At 48.0% G+C, this 20,556-nt stretch overlaps 9 protein-coding genes across 9 annotated transcripts; 3 read left to right on the top strand and 6 right to left on the bottom strand.

The window, feature by feature from the left end:
* Window positions 1–344: 344 nt before the first annotated feature.
* M431DRAFT_4360 (hypothetical protein) lies at window positions 345–2,474 on the top strand (the record flags this gene model as incomplete). Its single annotated transcript, XM_024915143.1, has 3 exons — window positions 345–455; window positions 556–1,313; window positions 1,379–2,474. The coding sequence occupies 3 exons, from the start codon at window positions 345–347 to the stop codon at window positions 2,472–2,474; spliced, it is 1,965 nt and encodes a 654-aa protein (XP_024775014.1).
* A 192-nt stretch (window positions 2,475–2,666) lies between these two features.
* Window positions 2,667–3,638, bottom strand: M431DRAFT_493779 (hypothetical protein; the record flags this gene model as incomplete). Its single annotated transcript, XM_024917153.1, has 1 exon — window positions 2,667–3,638. One exon carries the CDS (start codon window positions 3,636–3,638, stop codon window positions 2,667–2,669), a length of 972 nt encoding a protein of 323 aa, XP_024775013.1.
* A 543-nt stretch (window positions 3,639–4,181) lies between these two features.
* On the bottom strand, window positions 4,182–5,737 carry M431DRAFT_113113 (hypothetical protein). Its single transcript, XM_024911865.1, has 3 exons — window positions 5,195–5,737; window positions 4,851–5,136; window positions 4,182–4,791 (listed from the first exon to the last, which is right to left on the bottom strand). The coding sequence occupies exons 1-3, from the start codon at window positions 5,469–5,471 to the stop codon at window positions 4,386–4,388; spliced, it is 969 nt and encodes a 322-aa protein (XP_024775012.1). The 5' UTR covers window positions 5,472–5,737; the 3' UTR covers window positions 4,182–4,385.
* A 556-nt stretch (window positions 5,738–6,293) lies between these two features.
* Window positions 6,294–8,843, top strand: M431DRAFT_507008 (hypothetical protein). The gene is made up of 9 exons (XM_024918904.1): window positions 6,294–6,599; window positions 6,669–6,800; window positions 6,853–7,141; window positions 7,199–7,264; window positions 7,314–7,389; window positions 7,447–7,787; window positions 7,844–7,928; window positions 7,985–8,145; window positions 8,220–8,843. The coding sequence occupies exons 1-9, from the start codon at window positions 6,371–6,373 to the stop codon at window positions 8,383–8,385; spliced, it is 1,545 nt and encodes a 514-aa protein (XP_024775011.1). The 5' UTR covers window positions 6,294–6,370; the 3' UTR covers window positions 8,386–8,843.
* On the bottom strand, window positions 8,589–9,339 carry M431DRAFT_398595 (hypothetical protein). The gene has a single exon (XM_024914852.1). It carries the CDS (start codon window positions 9,209–9,211, stop codon window positions 8,792–8,794), a length of 420 nt encoding a protein of 139 aa, XP_024775010.1. The 5' UTR covers window positions 9,212–9,339; the 3' UTR covers window positions 8,589–8,791.
* M431DRAFT_507006 (hypothetical protein) lies at window positions 9,214–11,195 on the bottom strand. Its single transcript, XM_024918903.1, has 3 exons — window positions 11,102–11,195; window positions 9,942–11,051; window positions 9,214–9,827 (listed from the first exon to the last, which is right to left on the bottom strand). Exons 1-3 carry the CDS (start codon window positions 11,171–11,173, stop codon window positions 9,468–9,470), a joined length of 1,542 nt encoding a protein of 513 aa, XP_024775009.1. The 5' UTR covers window positions 11,174–11,195; the 3' UTR covers window positions 9,214–9,467.
* Window positions 11,196–11,540: 345 nt separating this feature from the next.
* M431DRAFT_507005 (hypothetical protein) lies at window positions 11,541–13,371 on the top strand. Its single transcript, XM_024918902.1, has 7 exons — window positions 11,541–12,121; window positions 12,176–12,195; window positions 12,251–12,287; window positions 12,346–12,413; window positions 12,481–12,857; window positions 12,919–13,014; window positions 13,079–13,371. The coding sequence occupies exons 1-7, from the start codon at window positions 11,932–11,934 to the stop codon at window positions 13,350–13,352; spliced, it is 1,062 nt and encodes a 353-aa protein (XP_024775008.1). The 5' UTR covers window positions 11,541–11,931; the 3' UTR covers window positions 13,353–13,371.
* Window positions 13,372–15,843: 2,472 nt separating this feature from the next.
* Window positions 15,844–16,269, bottom strand: M431DRAFT_480875 (hypothetical protein; the record flags this gene model as incomplete). Its single annotated transcript, XM_024915908.1, has 1 exon — window positions 15,844–16,269. The coding sequence occupies one exon, from the start codon at window positions 16,267–16,269 to the stop codon at window positions 15,844–15,846; it is 426 nt and encodes a 141-aa protein (XP_024775007.1).
* A 272-nt stretch (window positions 16,270–16,541) lies between these two features.
* Window positions 16,542–19,366, bottom strand: M431DRAFT_4354 (hypothetical protein; the record flags this gene model as incomplete). Its single annotated transcript, XM_024915139.1, has 4 exons — window positions 16,542–16,853; window positions 16,916–16,972; window positions 18,024–19,091; window positions 19,148–19,366. 4 exons carry the CDS (start codon window positions 19,364–19,366, stop codon window positions 16,542–16,544), a joined length of 1,656 nt encoding a protein of 551 aa, XP_024775006.1.
* Between the last annotated feature and the right edge of the window lie 1,190 nt (window positions 19,367–20,556).

Genomic DNA, 20,556 nt, shown 5'->3' with positions numbered 1-20,556 from the left:
ATCGTCTAAACAGCTGTAATTCTAAGCTTCGGAATTAGTACCCCGAATCCTTCGTCGAGATGGACTTGTTGTTCTAGCACAGTGCATATGAGTTGCACAGTGTACATGCATCATGGAAGGGCGCCCTCTCTAGAAGGGGGGTTTGTATCTCTCATCGGGATATAAGGTAGACTACCTATAAGTTAACAACCAACCTCGCATCTGTACCTTTCAACATCAAGTCTCTTCCAATCTTCCTGGTGCCATTGTTAGGATTGTCTAAATATCTTCCTAATTGCCCTGGCGGTACACGGCAAACCCGAGAGGCGTTTCCATCTTCACGCCTTTACCCCACTCAGCCAGCCATGTTGGTGAATAGCAAGGTCGTTTCGTCCAACTACGGCGACTGGGGATCGCCCATCTCGGCTGATTTTGTGGTTTCCAAAGTCAGGTCTCTGGCGGCTCCTCGTGTTTGTGTAAGTAGAGTTTCTATGTCAATGCTATGCTTCTACTACTGGATATGAATACTATATACATCTATCACGTCTACCAAAAGCTAACCATATGCTTCGATAGCCACGCACTGGACGGGCTTATTTTACAGAGACCAATGGAGCGCGAAGAGCCATTGTGCAAGTTGCCCAGGATGGCAGCCTGAATGAAGTTCTTCCTCCAGACGTGAGCTGCCAGAATACCGTCTATGAATACGGCGCCAGTTTGTACGATGTCCTCCCAGATGGGCGGCTCATCTTCTCGGACCAAGACAACGCGGTGAGGATCTTGGAACCAGACGCCAAATATTCCTCCGTGCTGCTCAAATCTCCCGTATTACGATACTCTAGCTTTAGTGCAAACACAAAAAATCCATGGGTGCTGGCAATTGAGGAAGACCACACCGAAGACAGCCCGGCCACGGTCAGAAACTATCTCGTTGCAATCAACATTCTGACTGCCCAAGTCGAGAGAATTGCCTCAGGCGCAGACTTTTATTGGATGCCACAGTTCAATGCAGAAGGCGACAAGATTGCATGGCTCGAGTGGGACCACCCGAATCTCCTTTTCGACGCCTGTAAACTATATACTGCTGACTTTTACTTGGCTGGCACTATCCGGGGCGAACGACTTGTTGCTGGTGGAAAGGGCGAGAGCGTCACCGAGCCACGATGGGGTGTTGATGGCAATACTCTGTTCTTTGCTCAGGAAACCGGTGGCTATCGTCAGCTATTTAAACTGGAGCCGACTATTTACGAAAAAACAGAGACTGGGCCACAGAAGATTGAGCTTAAGGGCTTGGAAACGTCTGAGCTAGGAGAAGTCCTGTTACTTGAGGGAAGGTGAGCTTTTGAAATCAACGACTCTATTTGTTTGGAGAAGACGGTAAAGTCTAACGTGGATGTAGCCGTACTTTCGTCCCCGTCACGGAAAGATTCCTGGTTGCGGTCGTCACGTCAAACGGCACGGCACGGCTCGTAACCATAGATCTAAAAGACAATTCGTGGAAGGAGGCTGCTGACGGAGACCAACTCTGCGAGATCACATGGGACGCCGTCGCTCGATTAGATGACTCTCATGTTCTTGTAGTGGGCAGCGGAACCGATGTTCCTCAGGCGGTACACAAGATAAATGTTCACCAACCCGAACATAACGAAATCCTGCGCCTCTCTATTGATGAACAGTTTCCAAAAGGGCTCATTGCAAAGCCCCATACTGTCTGCTTCGCCTCCAAAGGATTTCCAAACCATACCATCCATGGGTTCTTGTGGGAACCGACGAATGATAAGTATAAGCCGGACGTGAGCGTCCCATTTCCTCTCATCATCTATGCCCACGGTGGTCCGACTGGTCATAAGGGTCCCGGGCTCTCATACAGAATTCAATACTTTACATCTCGGGGATACGGCTTCTTCGCCCTGAATTACGCTGGATCTACAGGATATAGTCGTGAATACAGGAATTCTCTATGGGGTAATTGGGGTCATATCGATGCTGCGGATGCTGATGCTGCCGCCAAGTATTTTGGCCAGATTGGCTCCGTTGGAAAGATTGGCATCACAGGCCCCAGCGCTGGTGGCTACAACACTCTGCAGTGCTTGACTCGCTTCCCTGACACCTTTACTGGAGGCGTTTGCGCGTCTGGCATCTCGGACCTGAAGAAGTTTGATGAGAAAACCCACAAGCTCGAGTCGCGTTACGCTGCGAAGCTCCTCGGGCTGACAAAGCTTATGAGTGACGAGGAGAAGGACGAGATCATGAAGGAACGCAGTGCGCTATATCACGTTGATAAGATCAAGGCTCCTCTGCTACTGGTCCATGGTCAAGAAGATACAGTTGTGCCTCTTGAACAGGCGCGGTTGATTGCGGCGTCGCTTGAAAAGAAAGGTGAAGAAGTTAAGCTTGTGGAATTTCCAGGTGATGGACACATGCTTGGGCAGCCGGAGAGTGCAAAAGGATGGCTGGTCGAGGAAGAGAAGTGGTGGAGGAAGACGCTTTTATAAAGTGTACCTATTAGCATCTAGTAAATAAAATTAATCGTATTTGAGTAGAAAAAGAAGATTGAAGTTAGAGCTAGTTCGCATGAATAGGTCGACAAATGATATTAGTTGCTAGATCTGCTGATGACACATTCCACCCAGATTGAGCACAAAGCCTCGTCGGTGCTGTCAAGGCTGCATCAAATTCACCACCATTCACATGTAGTCCCTTGTTTTCTCAACACACAGCTCCCAAAACTCCTGTGCCTTTCCTGAACCTCCTTCCTCAGTGGGCTTTGATGCATTGACCAAATCAGCTCTTACGCCTGTCGAAATCCGACCCCAGGGGATAATGTAAGATCCATTATTCTCTAGACTGATATCCGGGGAGACTCCAGCGTACAACTCGGTCAGGGCTCCGAACCGGGGCTTATGAAGCAGCGGGTAGGCCATATATTTGAGATGGAGCGCATTCTTCAAAAGATTCGTGTTAAGAGCGCCTGGATTCAAGGACACGCTCACGATAGACGATGATGCTACCCTCCGCGCAAGCTCTGTGGCGAGGAAATAGTTTCCAGTCTTGGAGTTGGTATAGCTGCGGTTTCGATCCTTGGGAGGTGTGCGGAGTTCATCAATGATGATGCCGTCAGTTGGGGCTGAAAGCTCCATGACTTGGCTGCTTGTCCACACCACGCGAACTGAGCCTTTGGGAGTTGCCTCGTCTGCGGCTGTTGCTTCGAGCAGTGGTAGGAGCAGCTGTGTGAAGGCGAATGGCCCCAGACAATTTGTGGCGAACTGCAGCTCGATGCCCTGAGCTGAGACGCTGCCAGCTGGCGGTTGAGAGACACCAGCGTTGTTCCAGAGCACATGAAGCTTGGATTCTTTTGCCTTGAACTCGTCTGCTGAAGCTTTGATGCTGCTCAAGTCGTCCAGCTTCAGTAAAAGGAATTCAAGGCTGCCATTGGAGGAGCCGGAAGCTTTGATGTCTTCGATAGCTTTGCGGGTCTTCTCTTCATCGCGGGCGGCAATGTAAACTTTTGCGTTCTTTTGATATAGTATCTTGGCAAGCTCAAACCCGATACCAGAGGAGCCACCGGTGACGATGACCACCTTGCCGTCTAGAGAGCCTACATTGGCCTCTGTGAATGTCGGCTTTGGTGGGAAAAACTGTGACCACTGGTTTCCCATGGCGACGCTGCGATGAGCCCGAAACAGAGGCAAATATCAGGTAGAATAGAGGTTTGCAGGAATTGTCCTTAATCTGCTATGCGCAATGGATTTGGCAAAGAATTGCCTCGTAATCTCCCAGTTGAAGGAAGGAATATGTAGGCAGCGAGCCTTGGAGATTTGCCCCCTAATCAGCGACCAACAACACTTCTTTTATAGCCGACACAGCAAGGATGCTCGTGTGTTGGACAGGACAGCGAATGAGGGGAATGCAGCACGAGTCCGTTTAAATGCATAAGGTCGACACCTGTGCATTCCACTGGAGACGAAGAGAAGCCGTGTTTCATAGCCTGGTGACATGATGTGATGCCGTGCAAACGAGACAGATTGGTACCTCAGGATCTCAAACAAAGAGGTACATGCAGGGAGCAGTTCATGTGATGGAAGGCGGTGGTGCTACTCTGTCCGTGTACCCACGTTGCGCCAAGGCTGTATCTGGTACCTGGGATTTGGGACGTCCAGGCTGCCACTACCCTTGTGTGTTGCATGTACTCCATACGAAATCCTCTATGCATGCTACCTCGTAGCTACTTAATTGTAGTATCGTTCGGTTACGGTTACCAATCAATCTCAACATCGGTGTATTATTGCGCCTTTCCCTTTGTCTCTATCTCTATCTCAACCTCCAGGTGTGAATCCAACCGCAATGCTGCACTACCACCCTCGTCTTACCCGCTATACAACCACGCTGCATATGACTCGCCCGGCCTAAAATTCATGGTATCGGGGGCAGTAAATGCTCCAAACGAGATTGCCGCTGCAACTGTACATGACAGCCTCGATGTACGCCCGAAGATCCCTGGAGAGCGCCAAGTTCCTCTTTGTCTCATCGACGTTGCGGCAGAAGATGGTGGCATATCGCTGGATCTCTTCTGCGCAGATGGCTTTGGCTTCATCCTCGCTCACTTGCTGCTCGTTCATAATCACCCAGATGGCGTTGAAGACATAGTCCTGGCCTGCTTTCTCGGCCGCTTGTCTCTCTTTCTCCCACGAGTATAAATCATTGGTGAGTCCCAAGACAGCGTATCCGGGGCGGGCCAATTCCATGCAGAGCTCGTACTCTTCGTCCGGAATAGTGAGGGCCATGCCAAACGTCAATGTGCCGAACCAGATCCTCGACAGTACGTTAGCACTTGTGTAGCCAAAGATGCCTTTGGGACTGATAAAACTTACAGCTCGCCAGCATCAATCACCCTTGCCGGCACGTACTCTGCCAATGTCCGGAATGGCGATTCTCTTGTCTGAGATGCCAACTGGACAAACCTGGCCCAGGCTTTCATAGACGTGATAGCCCGTTGAGGGTCAATCGCAATCATCTCTTTCAATATTTGTGCCTGTATTCGCTTTTCGGGACGCGATTCGCTGTCCGTCTTGCTGTCTAAAACGCCCTTTCTGAACGTCTCGAGCATCCCTGGCGACGTGGCTGAGACATTCTCGAGATCCAGAGTTTCCATCTCGTCTTAACAAGAAGTTAGATCATCAAGGGTCTGTGGAACCGTGTATGGATAGGGACCTACCATCATAGATGAACGCATATTCGTTTGCATACGAGATGATCTCAAGCCTCTCTGGCAGACATTCTGGAACAGTTACCTGCATGAAGCTGAACCGCTGGCCCAGCCCGCCTTTGTAGTCGGCGAGAGGTTTTACGTGAGTAGACCAATCGATTTGGGCTCGACGTGCTCCACGGATCTCCTTCATAGGCTCCTTATGCCCACGAAGAGCGATGCCGTTGGCTAACCCATGTGTCTCATAGACACTTGGGTCGATGATCTCTGAGTAACGATACTCCATGGTTCCGTTTCGTACAATCTAGTCTGCAGAGCTGTGCACCGGCAGTTCAAAGTGATGTGATCTGATGGTACTCTATGTGCCAAGCTCGAACGCCAGATGAAAATCAGCGACATTTTATCCTCGGCAAGTAAGTAGCCCTGGGCTTCGTTGGAAACTACTAGCCGCCGGACCACGGGATAAGCCCATTACGCATTACCGGCTTCGTCTTGTTGAATGATGACTTCCTTAATGTTACACTGCAAGTGACGCCGAGATTCCTCGATATCTGGCCCATAAATAGACGACGGCGCAAAACTACCAATTACAGAAAGTCACGGTAGTCCGGCACTTACATTTACTGCCATCATCCTGGACCGGCACAGCCTGCACTTAGCTGTACCAGATTAGCCACCGACTTCACGGGATTGCGCACTGATACTTATCCACATGCATCACAGGATGCAGGCTATTATTGCATACAATGCAACACCCCACCCCCATCTATCCCGTACTAACCAACAAGCCGTTGCTTCTGACCCCGATTCTGCAGGACCTAGGTACGCACATTACCCACAAAAGATTGGACGGAGGATCAATCCTTCGGGGAAGGCTGAAGGAGCTCTTATGCCAGTACGTGAAGATTCATCTGAGTATCAGCATACGGGTAAGATTACTTTGAACGGGCTAATTAAGGGCCCGATGTGACACGTAGCTGGGACGGCGCCACAATATCAAGAGAATTATACATTCGCCTCTTATACTATGTGCTGCTGGAATGTAACAATATGCACGCGTTATTTTTCCATTGAGAATACTGGCATCTCTTCAAGCCCATTAGCACAGTCTCTCTCTCTCTCTCTCTCTCACACACACACATACACTTCTCCCAAGAGCATTGCTTCTCAAACAATTCGTCCATCATGGAGGCGCTGTTATCACAGCCCATTGCGACGACTGCCCTTGTGGCTACAGTTTTATTCTCTGCCATCTACAATGTATATCTCGTGATATATCGTCTGTGGTTTTCGCCTCTGGCCAAATTCCCAGGTCCTAAATTTGCTGCGGCCTCCTTCTGGTATGAATTCTACTATGACTACTGGCTGGATGGCAAATACCTATTTGAAGTCGAGAAAATGCATAAAAAATATGGTAAGTGCAATAGCTCCCATCTCATTTATACTGGTGCTAATTTCCCTTTGCTTCTTTCTCGGGTCAAAGGCCCCATTGTTCGAGTGAATCCAGATGAGCTATCAATTCACGATCCAGAGTTTTACAATGAGATATATGTCACAGAGAGCAAACGGCGAACTAATAGCTATGATGTGTTTTGCAAAGGCATCGACTTTGACGGTGAGATTGATACGCCAACTTTTGAGAATTTCTGCTAATTCTTCCGTTGTAGGCTCTCATCTGCTCACAGCAGATCACGATCTGCACAGAAAGAGGAGAAAGCCAATGGAAGGCTTCTTTTCGCGGAAAGGAATTACCCAGTTACAGCCAATGCTTGCAGAAGTTGCTCTGCACCTCGAGTCTCGTTTCAGAGAGCTGGAAGGTAAAAATGCAGTGATTCGACTGGACCATGCTTTTTCAGCCTTTTCAGGTGATATTATTGGAAGAATATGCCTTGGTACTGGCGATAGAGGCTCTCACGGCGATCGGTTTCTGGATACTCCCGACTTTGCTTCTGATTGGTATGCTTCTACCAATTTTGGGTGAGATTCGTGCTAATTGTGTCTACCAAATGTTAGGTATGATATTATTCACGCCATTGTGAGATCTATCCCGCTGTTTACGGGATTCCCTCAAATCATTCAGTAAGTGCGATTTCTGGCGTGGTATGACTCAAAACTAATATGATGATAGAGTTTTAAGTCTCCTTCCGGAGAGTCTATTGCTTTGGGTCTACCCAAAAGGGCAAATGTTTAACATATTCCGACAAGTTAGTCCGCAGACATCTCATTGACAGAAACACTTACATTCTGACACGAGTCTTTAGCGAGCATTGCAGCAAATACGGCTTGCAAACAGTGAGCAATCCAAAGGCGAGGATAGTGGAATCTCTATTTTCCGGCACATTGCGAATAGCGATATGCCAGAGGAAGAGAGAACCGAAGAACGACTGGCCAAGGAAGCCCAGGTCCTTCTTGGAGGCGGTACAGCGAGTACCGCTCGCACTATTGGCTTTGCCTCCTTCTACATTCTCTCTAGGCCTGAGTTGAGAAGCAAGCTTGAAGCTGAGCTGAAGGGACCGATGGCCAACTGGCCCGAGCAAGTTCCAACCTGGGCAGAACTGGAGCAGCTGCCGCTATTGCAAGGAATCATCAAGGAATCCCTGAGGTATGAACATGAAAAAGCCAACGAGAAGACGATTCTAACCACATGTGCGTATATAGACTCAGCTATGGCGTCATGCATCGCTTGCCAAGAGTGTTTCCCGACCAGGCTATCCAGTACAAGGACTTTGTGATACCTCCAGGGGTAAGACAACCCGAACATTTTATCCGCCTATTTCTGTATCTAATGGTGTACTGCAGATCCCCGTGGGCATGTCTGCATACTTCATGCACTCAGACCCTGAGGTATATCCAAATCCGGGAGAGTTTATACCCGAACGATGGGTTCATGATGTGAAACCTGCCATGCATCGGTCGTATGTGCCCTTTTGCCGTGGGTCAAGAAATTGCCTGGGAATGAAGTAAGTTTCTCCCGTTCCCCGGTGTCCGATATGTCGTGGTATAAGGAAACTAATCCGTGTTATTATCGCTCAAGTCTGGCTATGGCGGAGATGAGTCTTATTTTGGCAGTTCTCTATCGCTCCAATGGGCCAAAATTAGAGCTATACGAGACGGACGAGAGTGATGTGAAGCAAGCGCATGACTTCTTGATTCCCCTTCCAAAGCTTAGCACGAAGGGCGTGCGTGCCTTGATTCGTTAGTGCAAGGGGGACTCTGTAGTATTCTGGAGAATGAAGTGATTTTCGGGACAGAGACGGGGTATCATAGATGGAACCCTGATGAACAATGATGCAATTCCACTATACCAAAGGGTATGACTATCTTAAACGAGCAGATTTAACCGTTCGTCTTGCTCATCTCAAGTTGGGGCCGGGGATGTGCAGTTTGGATAAGATGAGCTACATATTCATCAAGGCAGATGAGTGGACGGAAAAACTGCCGACGGGGAAGACATTCAAGACTTTCTATCGTCTTCAGATGCCGAGATAAGAGATCACGTCAAGACAGCGATGTGTTTTGACCAAGTGTTGCCTGTTTGGGATCGAAGGACCGGGGTGGTGTTGGATTTTGGGGGCCGAAAGCAACTTCCGAGGTTACAACAACGTCTTACGCACGGACAGTGATATTACGCGCTCCAGGGATTATATCTGTCGACATGCCGCATGATATCCCGCGATATTGAACATAGCCTATGCAAGTTCTGCAAGCGAGGGTGCATAGCCATACTCCAGGAAGCAACGGCATGTCCAGGAGGAGTCTTGAAGGCAAAAGGCCCCCAAAGGGCAGATTGCAGTGCAACGCTGTGCTGAGAGGCGAAACGGCTCGCCACAGTATTCTAGCGCTTAGATGCCCGTTTCTCGGTGGGAACATTAAACACGGCTCATAAGAGAACAGGCGACGGAACGAACCCGCAATGGCCAGGCAAAATGCAAAGGTCCACACGATGCGACGCCAGGGTGGCATGCTTACGGACGCCGAGAAAGGAAATCGCCTATGGATATGTTGTAGAAAGTTGACTTTATGCATGTATTGCCACGGGGATTATTACTCCATAGCCGCTGCTACATGGGGAGTGTTCAAGCATGGGCTTTTGATGGGGTATGTTCACGTTTACGCAGTCTCATCCAACCATTTACTGAATACATGCAGAGTTTCGGCGTGCAACCACCAACGCATGTCATCACGATTCACGTGGGTGGCACAAGGCATGTTCATTTGTTCTCTTTATCCAATGTTGTGACTGTGTCCCCTTGTCAACTTCGGGAGGGACAAATGCAGCAATCTACGCGACCGAGGCCGTGCTGTCCCTGAGCCTTGCCCGCACCTCAATCGGCTTCTTTTCCACAAGCAGGAATGTCCTCAGATCCTCCCACCGCATCTTGCGATCCTCCACCACCTCAAAGTCGAAGACCCAGATCAGCTTGGAAAGGATCAGCCGCAGCTCCGCCCACGCCAGGTGCAGCCCCAGGCAGGCCCTTGGCCCGTCGCTAAACGGCTGGACAACCTGGAGGCGATCATGGAAGAAGGGCGACTCCTGGTCTGTGCGGCTGTCAGAGAGCCAGCGCTCCGGAATGAATGATGTGGCCGAGTGGAAGTAGGCCGGGTCACGGTTCATCGTGTATGCTTGTATCGAGACGGGAGTCTGGGCCACCCCCCAATGTTACAGTCAGTTAGCCAAGGATACGATACAACGGTACGCAAAGGTGAGTGAGGGATTCGAAAAGAAAGAAAAAGATAGGCGGGCTTTTGCACATACCCCTCCCGGAAGCCATGTTCCGCATACTGTATCGCCTCCCTCTGGAACCCGCCGCGGGAGAATCCACGGGACGGGCGGGCAGAGCCTGAGTCCCTCGTTTAGGACTGCATTGAGGTATGGTAGCTTGCGCAGTGCGTCGAGGTCGATGTCACTCTCCTGCTGAAAGGTGCCGCGGATTTCTCTCACTAGAGTCTCCAGCTTATCTGGGTTATTGACCAGGTAGTTGAGGGTGCCGCTCAGGGCTGTCGCCGTTGTCTCACTTCCTGCGGTCGTCAGCACCATGAACGTAGTGTGGACGGTACCCTCTGGTAGTTCGCGGCGCTCTGTGCCTCGTATCACATGAGACATGATGTCAGGTCGCTCAAGCTCGAAGTTGAGACGCCTGTCAACCTTGTCCACGATCTGCTGGTAGTGGTCCCGTTGCATCTTCCTCAGAGACGGAGGAATACACATCATAAGAAGACGCTCAACGATTGGGTAAAATCGTGCAGCCGCGACATAGGATGCCGCCTTGACACTATTGAACAGCAGAGCAATCCAAGGGTGGTACTTGGAATCCTGAAGACAGTTGAAGGACTCTCCAAATCCAAGGTCTCCGAATATGTCAAACGCGGTGAAGTTGAACCAGGGCACCATGTCAATGACTGCACCACTTTCTGGTGTCTCATTCACTCGCTCACGTATTCGTTCCACTAAGAGATTGACATAAAAGTGCAAAATGTGCTCTTGCTCCTTCAAGGCCCGAGGCGTGAATCCAGGAGCAAGAAGACCACGAATGCGCGCATGATGCTTTGGGTCGATGGCGCTGAGTAGAGAGTCTGCCATCCCCGGCTGCGTTTTCCACCAGACGAGGTCCTTTAGAAATTGAGGGTGATCTTTACGAAGCTGGAATATGTCCTTGTAGGCGTCTTCATGGGCAAAAGTGACTTCGTCTGGCGCAATACGAATGATGGGGCCATATTGGCGATGCAGGCGCTCGAAGTCATGGACAATTGTTCCCCTGAGGAGCGACCAGATAAACGGCAATCGAGACGCCCTCCATGCAACTGGACCCGGGATTTTAGACAAAGGATGAAAATACAGATTATAAACAATTCGAAGCACGTTATACTGGGATATCGTCAGCCTGTGATCCGAATTCTGTTTATTTGCTCTCATACAGTTGTGAGCGTGAGGGCGGTGGTGCTCAGCCACTCCGAGGCCGTGACGGGCCATCCCCAGGCGGCTACCATGACACAGAATGAAGATTCGGGCCTATGTGGAAGAGGCCGTTTATGAAAGGAATGATGATTTATTTAGAACTGAATGAAGACGGGCTTTTTGAATGATCCTGCTCGGCTTCTACAAGATTAGATTCACAGGCTCTTCTGCCACGCGTTGGTCCTTGGCAAAGCCACCCCGACGCAAACATTCCTTGCGCAAATGCAACTTCGGCCATGCTCATCCCGTGTCTTACCAGTCCAACCAACAGAAGTTGGGGGAAGACCCAATTTACGGCGAGATCCTGGTTCTCCAATTGGCAGCCTCGTGGGGGTTGCACCCAACCAAAAGGATTCGCCAGTGTGCCACTCCTCATCTGTTCTTCTGCAACACAAGTGGCGGGTGTAGACGGAGGTAGACGGAGGATGTGCGTCTGTGTACTTGTATTTTGTATGCAGTGTGTGCATAAGATATCAAGGTGATGATTCAATCAGGCAGGCGCTCACATAACATGTCGCAGGATTTGTCTTCCCGTCCTCCATTTAGTCTAGCATGTGTTTTTCAGCCCGGCGATGCTCGGCACATTTCCCATCGGATGGCGTGCGTTATAATAGAGATTATTTCGCATGGCTTTTTCTGGGTTCCCCGGACCATGCGTTTTGACACATACTGACTGACGATCTGCTGCTGCCCGGCCTCTGCAGATTTCTGCTTCCACTCATTTGATACTACATATTTCATCGAACAAAAAAAAAACGTGAGCTTTACCGGGAGGGTTCAGGACTCAATCATGGCTTCGCAATGGCTTGGATCGATTCCTCCTCCTCCGGGAGTCGAGCCGAATTTCATTGACCCATATGATCATATGACGGAGAATATTGCGCTGCATACGGTGTTACTGACGCTGACCACGCTGGCCGTGGGTATGCGACTTTACACGCGCTTAAGGATCACAAAGGCCAAACTTGGGGTGGACGACTGTAAGTTTGGCTGCCGTATTGTACCTCATCGAAAGACTAACGGGTAATAAACAGACTTCTGTATCATTTCATATGTGAGAATTAAACAGAATCGCGATGTTCTCGATCAGTACTTACTAACATGGGCAGTTTATGATTATCGCCTTTTCGGGATTCATGTTGAAATGTAAGGAGACGCTCTTTCTTCGCTGTATGGGATTTGAATAAAATAACCATAGAAACAGGTTATACAAAGGGAATCGGTCGCCACATGTGGAATGTTCCCATCCAAGATGTCACAGAAATGCTAAAGGTAAATCTCAAAGCTTCACCACTGTTCCCGGCGACTTTTTTTAATTAACATCACTCATCTTTTCCAGTGGTTTTCCATCGGGTCCTTCATCTATTTACTCCTCGGAGGCTGCGTCAAACTTACCTTCCTCTTCTTCTACTACCGAATCTTCTCGGAAACGAACAAGATGCGCTACCTTGTCATACTCGGCATCGTGTTGGTCGTCGGCTTCAGTCTCAGCCTGTTCTTCGGAAATGTCTTTAGCTGCATCCCGGTGGAAAAAGCTTGGAACCCGATCGTCTCCGGCCACTGTTTGAACCCCGTGATTCTGCCTTATGTTTCTGGTATCTCGAGCTCCGTGTTGGATCTGTACACACTGGTTTTGCCTGTCCCTGTCCTTGTGGGCCTGAACATGGATCTTAAGCGAAAGGTGAAAGTCATTGCCGTCTTTAGCATTGGTCTACTGTACGTCAAAGCTCTTGTTCTGAGAATACTGGATTTGAGTGGCTAACGAAAGGATTTGTAGTGCCTGCGCCGCCAGCCTTATTCGCCTCGGAATGACGCCGATTCTCCACAGCAGTCCCGATGCTTCCTGGAATCTCTCCAAGATGTCTGTATGGGCGTAAGTTATCTCTATACAGCTGTGCCTTTACTCGAAGCTGGTCAAGGCTAACCATATACCACAGGACTGTCGAAGTCAACGTGGGCCTCATTTGCGCGTGTCTTATGCTTCTTCCCGCCTTCCTCAACCACGTCCTCCAAGGTCCAGTCCTGGATTCCATGTCTCGCTTGTTCTCCGGAGCTTTTGGTAAATTATCTGGGAGGAGGTCGCATGAGAGCAAGTCCCCTATTGGGAATCGCGATACTTGGGCGGCGTATGTTGAGCAGCGAGATTCCGACTCTCAGTTCAAGGGCCTCCACCACCATGAGGTTGCGCAAAACGAAGTCGCGCAAAAATAAGCCCTCCCCCCCCCCCCCCTTGCTGTGTACTATCAAAGTTTGGAAGAGATGAATATTCATTTCGGATTTACCTTTCTCCTCATGTCTCGAAAGACATGACTGCTTGAACAAGTGGTGTTGGTGACCGTTTATGATTGATTGCGGCGTGTGTCGATTCTCTCGAGAGAATTGGCATTACTCGCTCGCACACAATTGATCAGTTCTCTATCTCTTCCTTCGGATGCGCTAAAGATGTTGATGATAGCCTGTAGACGTTTGCTGGCCAGTAGCTCAGTCAATCATCATTCCTGCTTCTGCGTACTCTGCATTGACCATTTGCCATTCAAGTGTACAGTTCAAACATTTGATACAAGACGAGAGATACCACATGACTGGTTGGCCAGTATCAAGGTCTATTATGTGTTGTATGAGTACGGATGAGCTATATATGTATTTAGCATCAACACTTAGGCGTCACTTGCATTGGAGATACCAGGTCTCTGTTAAATAGATGCGAGAAGTCATACTCCTGCTTCCGCTAGATCTTGCCCTCACTGACCATAAAGTCGACCAGAGAAGAAATGTTTATAGCTATATTATACTCATCATCCACATTGTTGGTTCTAAGCTTTCCTCTTCCTGTACTTCTCTCACTGCGCGGTTTTAACAACGTATTCTTCCGCTTGTGTGAATGTGGCAACAGTCTCACTACATCAAGATGTTGCTGGCCACCGTTCCCATCAAGTCCATACAGCAGGCAACACACGCCAGCCCAAGTAATTTATACGAGATACTCACATTTATTAAAATAGCCATTTTATTTAAACCTTCGTGTGTCCAAATTCTCAACTCCTTTTGTTTCTCAACTGCTCCTTTTATTTGTTTAACATAACTTAAGTTTAGTCTGTTACAAACTGTAAGCGGATGCCACTTAATATACTTAGAAAATCTTGGAAAGCTATCAAGGAATCTGATGTGACATCTCTAAAAGACTTTAATATGCTTTCAAAGCAGGGAATCTCTCAGTGAATCCGATGCTAGTGACTCTCTCCATCACGGCTCAAGGAGGCTGTTGTAGTTGTTTAAAAAGAATAACTTGTAAACTTGGTAGATCTACTAGAGATAAGTAGATCTAGTATACATAGATAGATCTACTAAGGATAGATAGATCTAGTAGACATAAATAGATCTAGTAGACATAAATAGATCTAGTAGAAGTAGATAGATCTAGTAGAAGTAGATAGATCTAGTAGAGATAGATAGATCTAATAGGGATTAATAGGTTAAGTAGGGATAGATAGAAATTTGATCAATGATAGAAACGTGTCTATATATCTTTTTATAACACGGTACCTATGGAAAGAGATGCATAATTTTTGGCCACATGTCCTCGTTGTTGACAGGTTTGGCAAAGGAAATCTGCAACATGCTTCGTTTTACATTAGAAAGAACACTCATTGGTGTTGTGTCCTTGAACTTCACAGTTGCGACACACGCGGTCTGGACAAGTTGCGTTATGACCTGTTTGACCACAGCTCGTACGCTCGCACAAGACGTTCGCCATATGTTCATGTGTTGCAGTGCATTGGTCCAAGGTATGGTCGCCTTGGCAATTGATGCAACAGGTCTTCCAATCGATGATACCGTCTTTAGCACATAGAACGTAGAGTCGGGATAATTAAAAGGTGCGTTCAGCGACTTCGGGCTTCTCGTGGCCAACGAATGACCCACGATTCAGAAGGAAAATTGAGATTCCTCGCGCTCGAGTGGTCGCGAGGGTGATCCGGAAACTCTCTCCAGTGAATCCAGGATGCGAGACTGCCACAAAATCCACAAAGACAAAGTCAGCTTCACCCCCCTGCGCCTCGTCAAGGGTCTTGATTTTAATTCTATGGTAGACTTCTTTAGCGATTACGACTTTGTCCACCATACCCTTGAGTGATTTGGGTATTCAAGAGCCTGTGCCTTGTAGAAAGGTATGATCAAAACATCGCCAGGCTTAGACTCATTCTTTATACAAGATGTACTCACATTCACGGAGCTCCCATTTCCATCTAAATCTTCGTTCACCCAAGGTCTCAGCTCTTTTTTTATCTCGACTAGGCAATTCATTTTATACGCTTAAAATGTGTCCTCACTTCGGTCTGTTACGGACAACTTGATACTGTTTCTGGAGATTTCTGAAGAAAAAAAAAAGGAAAGTTATGAACAATTCTCTGTCACAGTATTATAGTATGGAGAGACTCGTGCAATCAATTCACCGGATCAAACTAGATAAATAGAAACCAGAACAATCCTCTGGGCCCAATCTTGACTACCTAGTATTAAGAGCTCCAGATGTACTGTCTACTAACTTTCTCGTGAAGCATGCATGCTGTCGAACAAATGTCCCGCAATGTCACCCACTACCACTCTGCCTGACTGAGTCGTCATTTTCCCCCTCACCATGATAATCGTAGAACTTCTGCAGGCCAGGGGTGGTTCACATCCTTGGATAATTCCCAAATGATGCTCACTGGTTTCCTCTCTTTTTCTTCCCATTAGTGAAGAGCTCGCAGTGGATCGTGGGATGCACACCACCGCAATCATCGCACTTAGGAGGAGCAGAGTTACAGCCTTCGCGCGAATGGCCCGGCTGTCTGCACCGAGTACAGTAGGGCGCTGTACATTCATTTGCTGAGTGGCCTATTTCGTAGCACCTTTTGCACTGGCGAGTCGGACAGTCTGCCTTCGTATGCCCCTCCTGGCCGCAAGTACGGCATGTCACATATTTGGTGAGAAGGGAGAATCTTTCATTGGGGCAAGCTTTGGAGAAGTGTCCGCGTCCTCTGCACTTGTGACACTCTTTGTTGCCATCGTTCCGACCGGACGGGGTAGTTGGGTATGAGTCCTGCTCGGCAAGACCGAGGACCACCGTAGTAAACGTATTGGCGAACATGATGTTGCCGTGGCCACTACGAAAAAGAACCTCGAATTTGATATGGCCATCGTTTTGAACATGAATTGTTTGTGCCCAGGCTTCCTTGATTTGAGACCACAGGTGCCTGCCTTCGTGTTTCTCGTGAAGTCTTTTTTTAACGCCCATCGGGATAGATACGTCGGCGAATGTGGCCAAGATGGTCATAGATATCATTTTGCCGGAAGCCTTCTAAGCTGCTGGGCAGAAGCGTCTCAATGCGTTCAAGGCGTCCTCATCATGCTTTTTTGCCGTCACCTCGATGATGTCTTTTGAAGAGATGCGAATCTGGCCAGCATAGGCATCATCAAAGCCAAGATTAGGAGTAAACAGTTTGACCAGAATCGAGGCCGAATGAGTGGCGTGCCGTGCATTGCAAATGTAACATCAAGCGAATCGGATGAGATGCAGCAGAATGTGTCGGCGTCTTTGGGGTCAGGAGTGCTGATTGGAACATCATTGATGTTCAAGTACACATGAACGGGGGAAGCCCAATGATTGGCATCACCACTGGTATTGTCAAAGAGCATTTGCCGTCCATCAAGGCGCTCCATTGTCTCCTCGGCCTGAAGTAAAATTAGTAAGAAGTTTCACAACACAGCAATGGGGTGATGGGAAAACAACGTACCTTGACGAAACCGCCGCCATCGTAGCCGGCCATCGCAGAGCCAGAGTGAGCCATGCTCTAGACGGAAGAGATGTCAGTAAACTAAGCAAGTGGATAGGAGAAATGGTCCGCCATAGTAATTCTGGGGAAGGGCTGTAATATCGGGGCTGTACTTACTGCAATGGCGTTGGGTGGGAAGGTGTGGGAATGGCAAAGTGGGCTGGGGCGAAAAGATGGCGGCCTATTTTCGTTTCCAACTGAATCTCCACTGTGCAGCGGATGAGGGCTGAGTGGGCCGTTAAATTCGCCTAGCTCGCTTATCTGGGGCTAGATCTTCAGGGCTAATCTCTAGCAGATCTGTTAGCCTTAGGTACAGTGGAAGCATCACTACCAGATCTGCACTTCATTCTATCTCTACCAGATCTCTCTATATGTCTTCATTTCGGATCTACTGCAACATGGCTGATTGACTACCTAGGATGTAGTGTTAGTAGGCTGCTGTGTATGAATGACTGCAGCGTGGTTGGGTTCACAGCATAAGTCACCGAACAGTTTGAGCTTTCAGTGATACAGGAAAACGTCCATCCAGGTCTCGTAAGGATTAATGCATGTACTTAGTTTTCCCCAAAGAAACAGATCCAACAGATACTTCATAGTCCTGGCTCTTGCGACGCAGTGGTGACTGGCCACTCTATTTCCCAATCGTTTTAAACCATTTCTGCCCACTTTCGACAACATTCTCGTTTTGTATGACATGTTCTTGAAAATTTCCTTCCAGGGCTTTTGCAAATGCAAGTATTTCATCTGCTTTTGCCATGCACTCATCGAACGTCTGAGTCGTCTCAACTAATGCTGCCGCCAAGTATTCCACCGCCCGACCGAATGGAGGCCCGCGAGAGTTACCACCAGAATGTGGGAAACGTCGGTGAAACAAGTATGTCTGTGTGTCGTCGTACATGGCGAGTTGAGACCTAGGGATGGATTCATTATGAAAATACCATGCAAGGTCATCCCAGAGAAGACAAATTAGTCCATTTGGAGCCCGAAGCCCAAACAAAGACACTATGTGATCGCATAGCAATGACATTTCCCATCGAAATCGTATCATATCGGCCGTAATCCATGGTACCAGTTCTTCATCATCAGGCAATCCCCTGGCAGCATTTTCGAGCACAGCATTTGTTAAGTGGTACCATCCGCGGTTCTCCTCGCCGGGGCATGTTTGGAGAAATAGACGGGCCATATCGACAACTCGATTTTGGTCTATGGCCTCTCCTAGTTCATCAATGAGCTCCTTTCCGCCCGTTCGTGTACTTTCGTTGTATTGAAAGGATGGATTCGAAGGATTGGGATCCATATCGAGCTTACGCTTGAGCGAGCCAGTGTATGGACAAACAGCTAAAGCACTCCATCGCTGCTCGAAGTGTTTCAATGGAATCCCCGACCTGCCAGTCCAAGAATGTTCCCACTCGTCTCCCTGTGCGCTGAAGGTGAACTCCTGTTCACGCCAAAGACGGTGCACTTTGTCTCTGCAGGTGTCGAGGATTGACTGGCAAAATGCGTTATATGTCAATGTTTGCTGTTGATTGGGATTTTTTGGTTGGAGGTCCGATGGTTCCTTATTTGCTGTGTCATTGTTTGTTGCTGCGCCGTCATCAACATGTTTAAGGAGCGGGCTTGCAGTGGACGTCAAGGTGTCAATAATCGAATGGGTAAACACTGATCCACAATAGCGACCAACAGAAAGGTTTTGCTGCCATGGATTTGATTTCCTCAAACCTGAAGAAAGTAGAGTCATGTCCATGGGTTGAAATGAAGGGTCGCTAGGCCTGCGGACGACCCAGCCGCCAGAGTAGCAGGCTGTTGAAACCAGAGTAACGCGGCAACCTGGTTCGATTGCTTCTTTAAGCGTTGTCAAAGTGAGACCTTTCTTGTTGTTTCCATTGTCTAGGAAGAATTCGTCGTCCGCTCCATGGCAAAAGACTAAGAGTAGGAGAGGGGCTGCTTGACTCTTTGCTTTCTTGGAGCCAGTGCGAACTTCTTGTAGAAAACGATCGATCATCTCAGAGGATTGGACGACGGTTACGGGAGTCAGTTCGCCACGCTCAAGTAGATCACGATCCAGGACGATTTTTCGATCTTGAAAAGGACTTCCATGCAAGTAATGTTCCCTTTTTATAAGTAATTCACGCGGATCCTAAAATAGTTAGCAAGAAGCGTACTTCTAATCGACCTGTGAGACGGGGATCATACTGCGGCTGTAAGCCAGATCTGTTCAGATCCCAAGCCTTTGAGAAGATAGTTGAACGCGTAAAAGTCGGAGAGGAAGGACCCGTCAATTACTGGATTACCTTGGAGATTAGGGTGTGTAGCTGCGATAATAATTGAATCATCGTAAATAACAGGAGGTGTGCGAGTAACAAAACTACTTGGAGGTGCATGTTCATCACCACACGAGACTGGTTGAGCCATTAGAGCAGGTGTAATATGATCAATGGGAATCTCGCCAGAGGGAAGAGGTAGAAGGAAGAGTGTAGAGGGAGAGCACATCATTTGAGCCGGGGATGCTGCTCCTTTAATAGGCGGTATTATGGATACTTTTGCAAAACTTTACCTTAAGTTCACTGGATAAGGAGAAGTTACTACAGGGCTGTACTCTTTACATCTTGACTCACAGTTGGCTTTTAATAAACTTTCCCATTTGTCGGATTGAGCTAATGGCGTTGTCCATGGTTCGTCAAAGAAGTTCGACTACCTATATGGAAACTCTAGCTACATGTACTCGGACTGCCTCAACTAGAGAATGTATACACCGATCATATCAACCTCTACCAACCCTATATGTATCTACCTGTCTATACTAGATTCATCTACTTCCTACCAGATCTACCTGTATCTACTAGATCTATCTGCTTTCTACTAGATCTGTCTGTCTCTACTAGATCTATCTGTTTCTACTAGATCTATCTGCATCTACTAGAACTATCTGCTTTTACTTAATCTATCTACTTCTACTAGGTCTATCCTCAAAATGAGTAGATCATATTTCAGATGACTCAACGGCAGATGCTGTACATCAAGTTCAAAGTGTAATTGTCGCATGCTCAACAGTCTATGAAGCCAAGCAGCCATCATATTACTTGTCATGCGCTCTCTGCTATTTTAGGTGATGTATTTATCTTGACAATCACATGGGGTTTTATACACTACAACTGATTTCGCACTGACTTTTGTATATTCACCGCCTTCTCAAAGTTTCATGGCACTTAAAGATCTGACGTACGACAGCAGAGTCAACGGCCTAGATCTATCATACAGTTTGGCTCGAATCACGTTTTCCATCCAGTATTCTCTAAATGTCACGTAAGCCTTGAATGGTGAACGGCTGTGTCAGGAATGTGAATTATCGCAAAATTTCTCATAATGGCCTTGTAGTCGCGCAATGAGCTGCCGATGAAATAAAGCAAAGTCACTTAGAGCAAGAACAATCCTTCACATCTCTATCCTTAAGTAAGCCATCTTCATTAGTCCATCTAATTGAGAAATTATCGCACCACCAATTTTCTTCACGTTTCGCCTTGGCTGACAATCTGGTAATCCTTCCTTGACCTATCCATCCCTGAACCATTCTGATACCCTTTCCCAAATTCGCGTACACCATT

This window comes from Trichoderma harzianum (assembly GCF_003025095.1).
Source record: "Trichoderma harzianum CBS 226.95 unplaced genomic scaffold M431scaffold_5, whole genome shotgun sequence".
NCBI lineage: Eukaryota > Fungi > Ascomycota > Sordariomycetes > Hypocreales > Hypocreaceae > Trichoderma > Trichoderma harzianum.
Note: the sequence above shows the minus strand (reverse complement) of the source record. Positions and strands in the feature narration are given on the sequence as shown.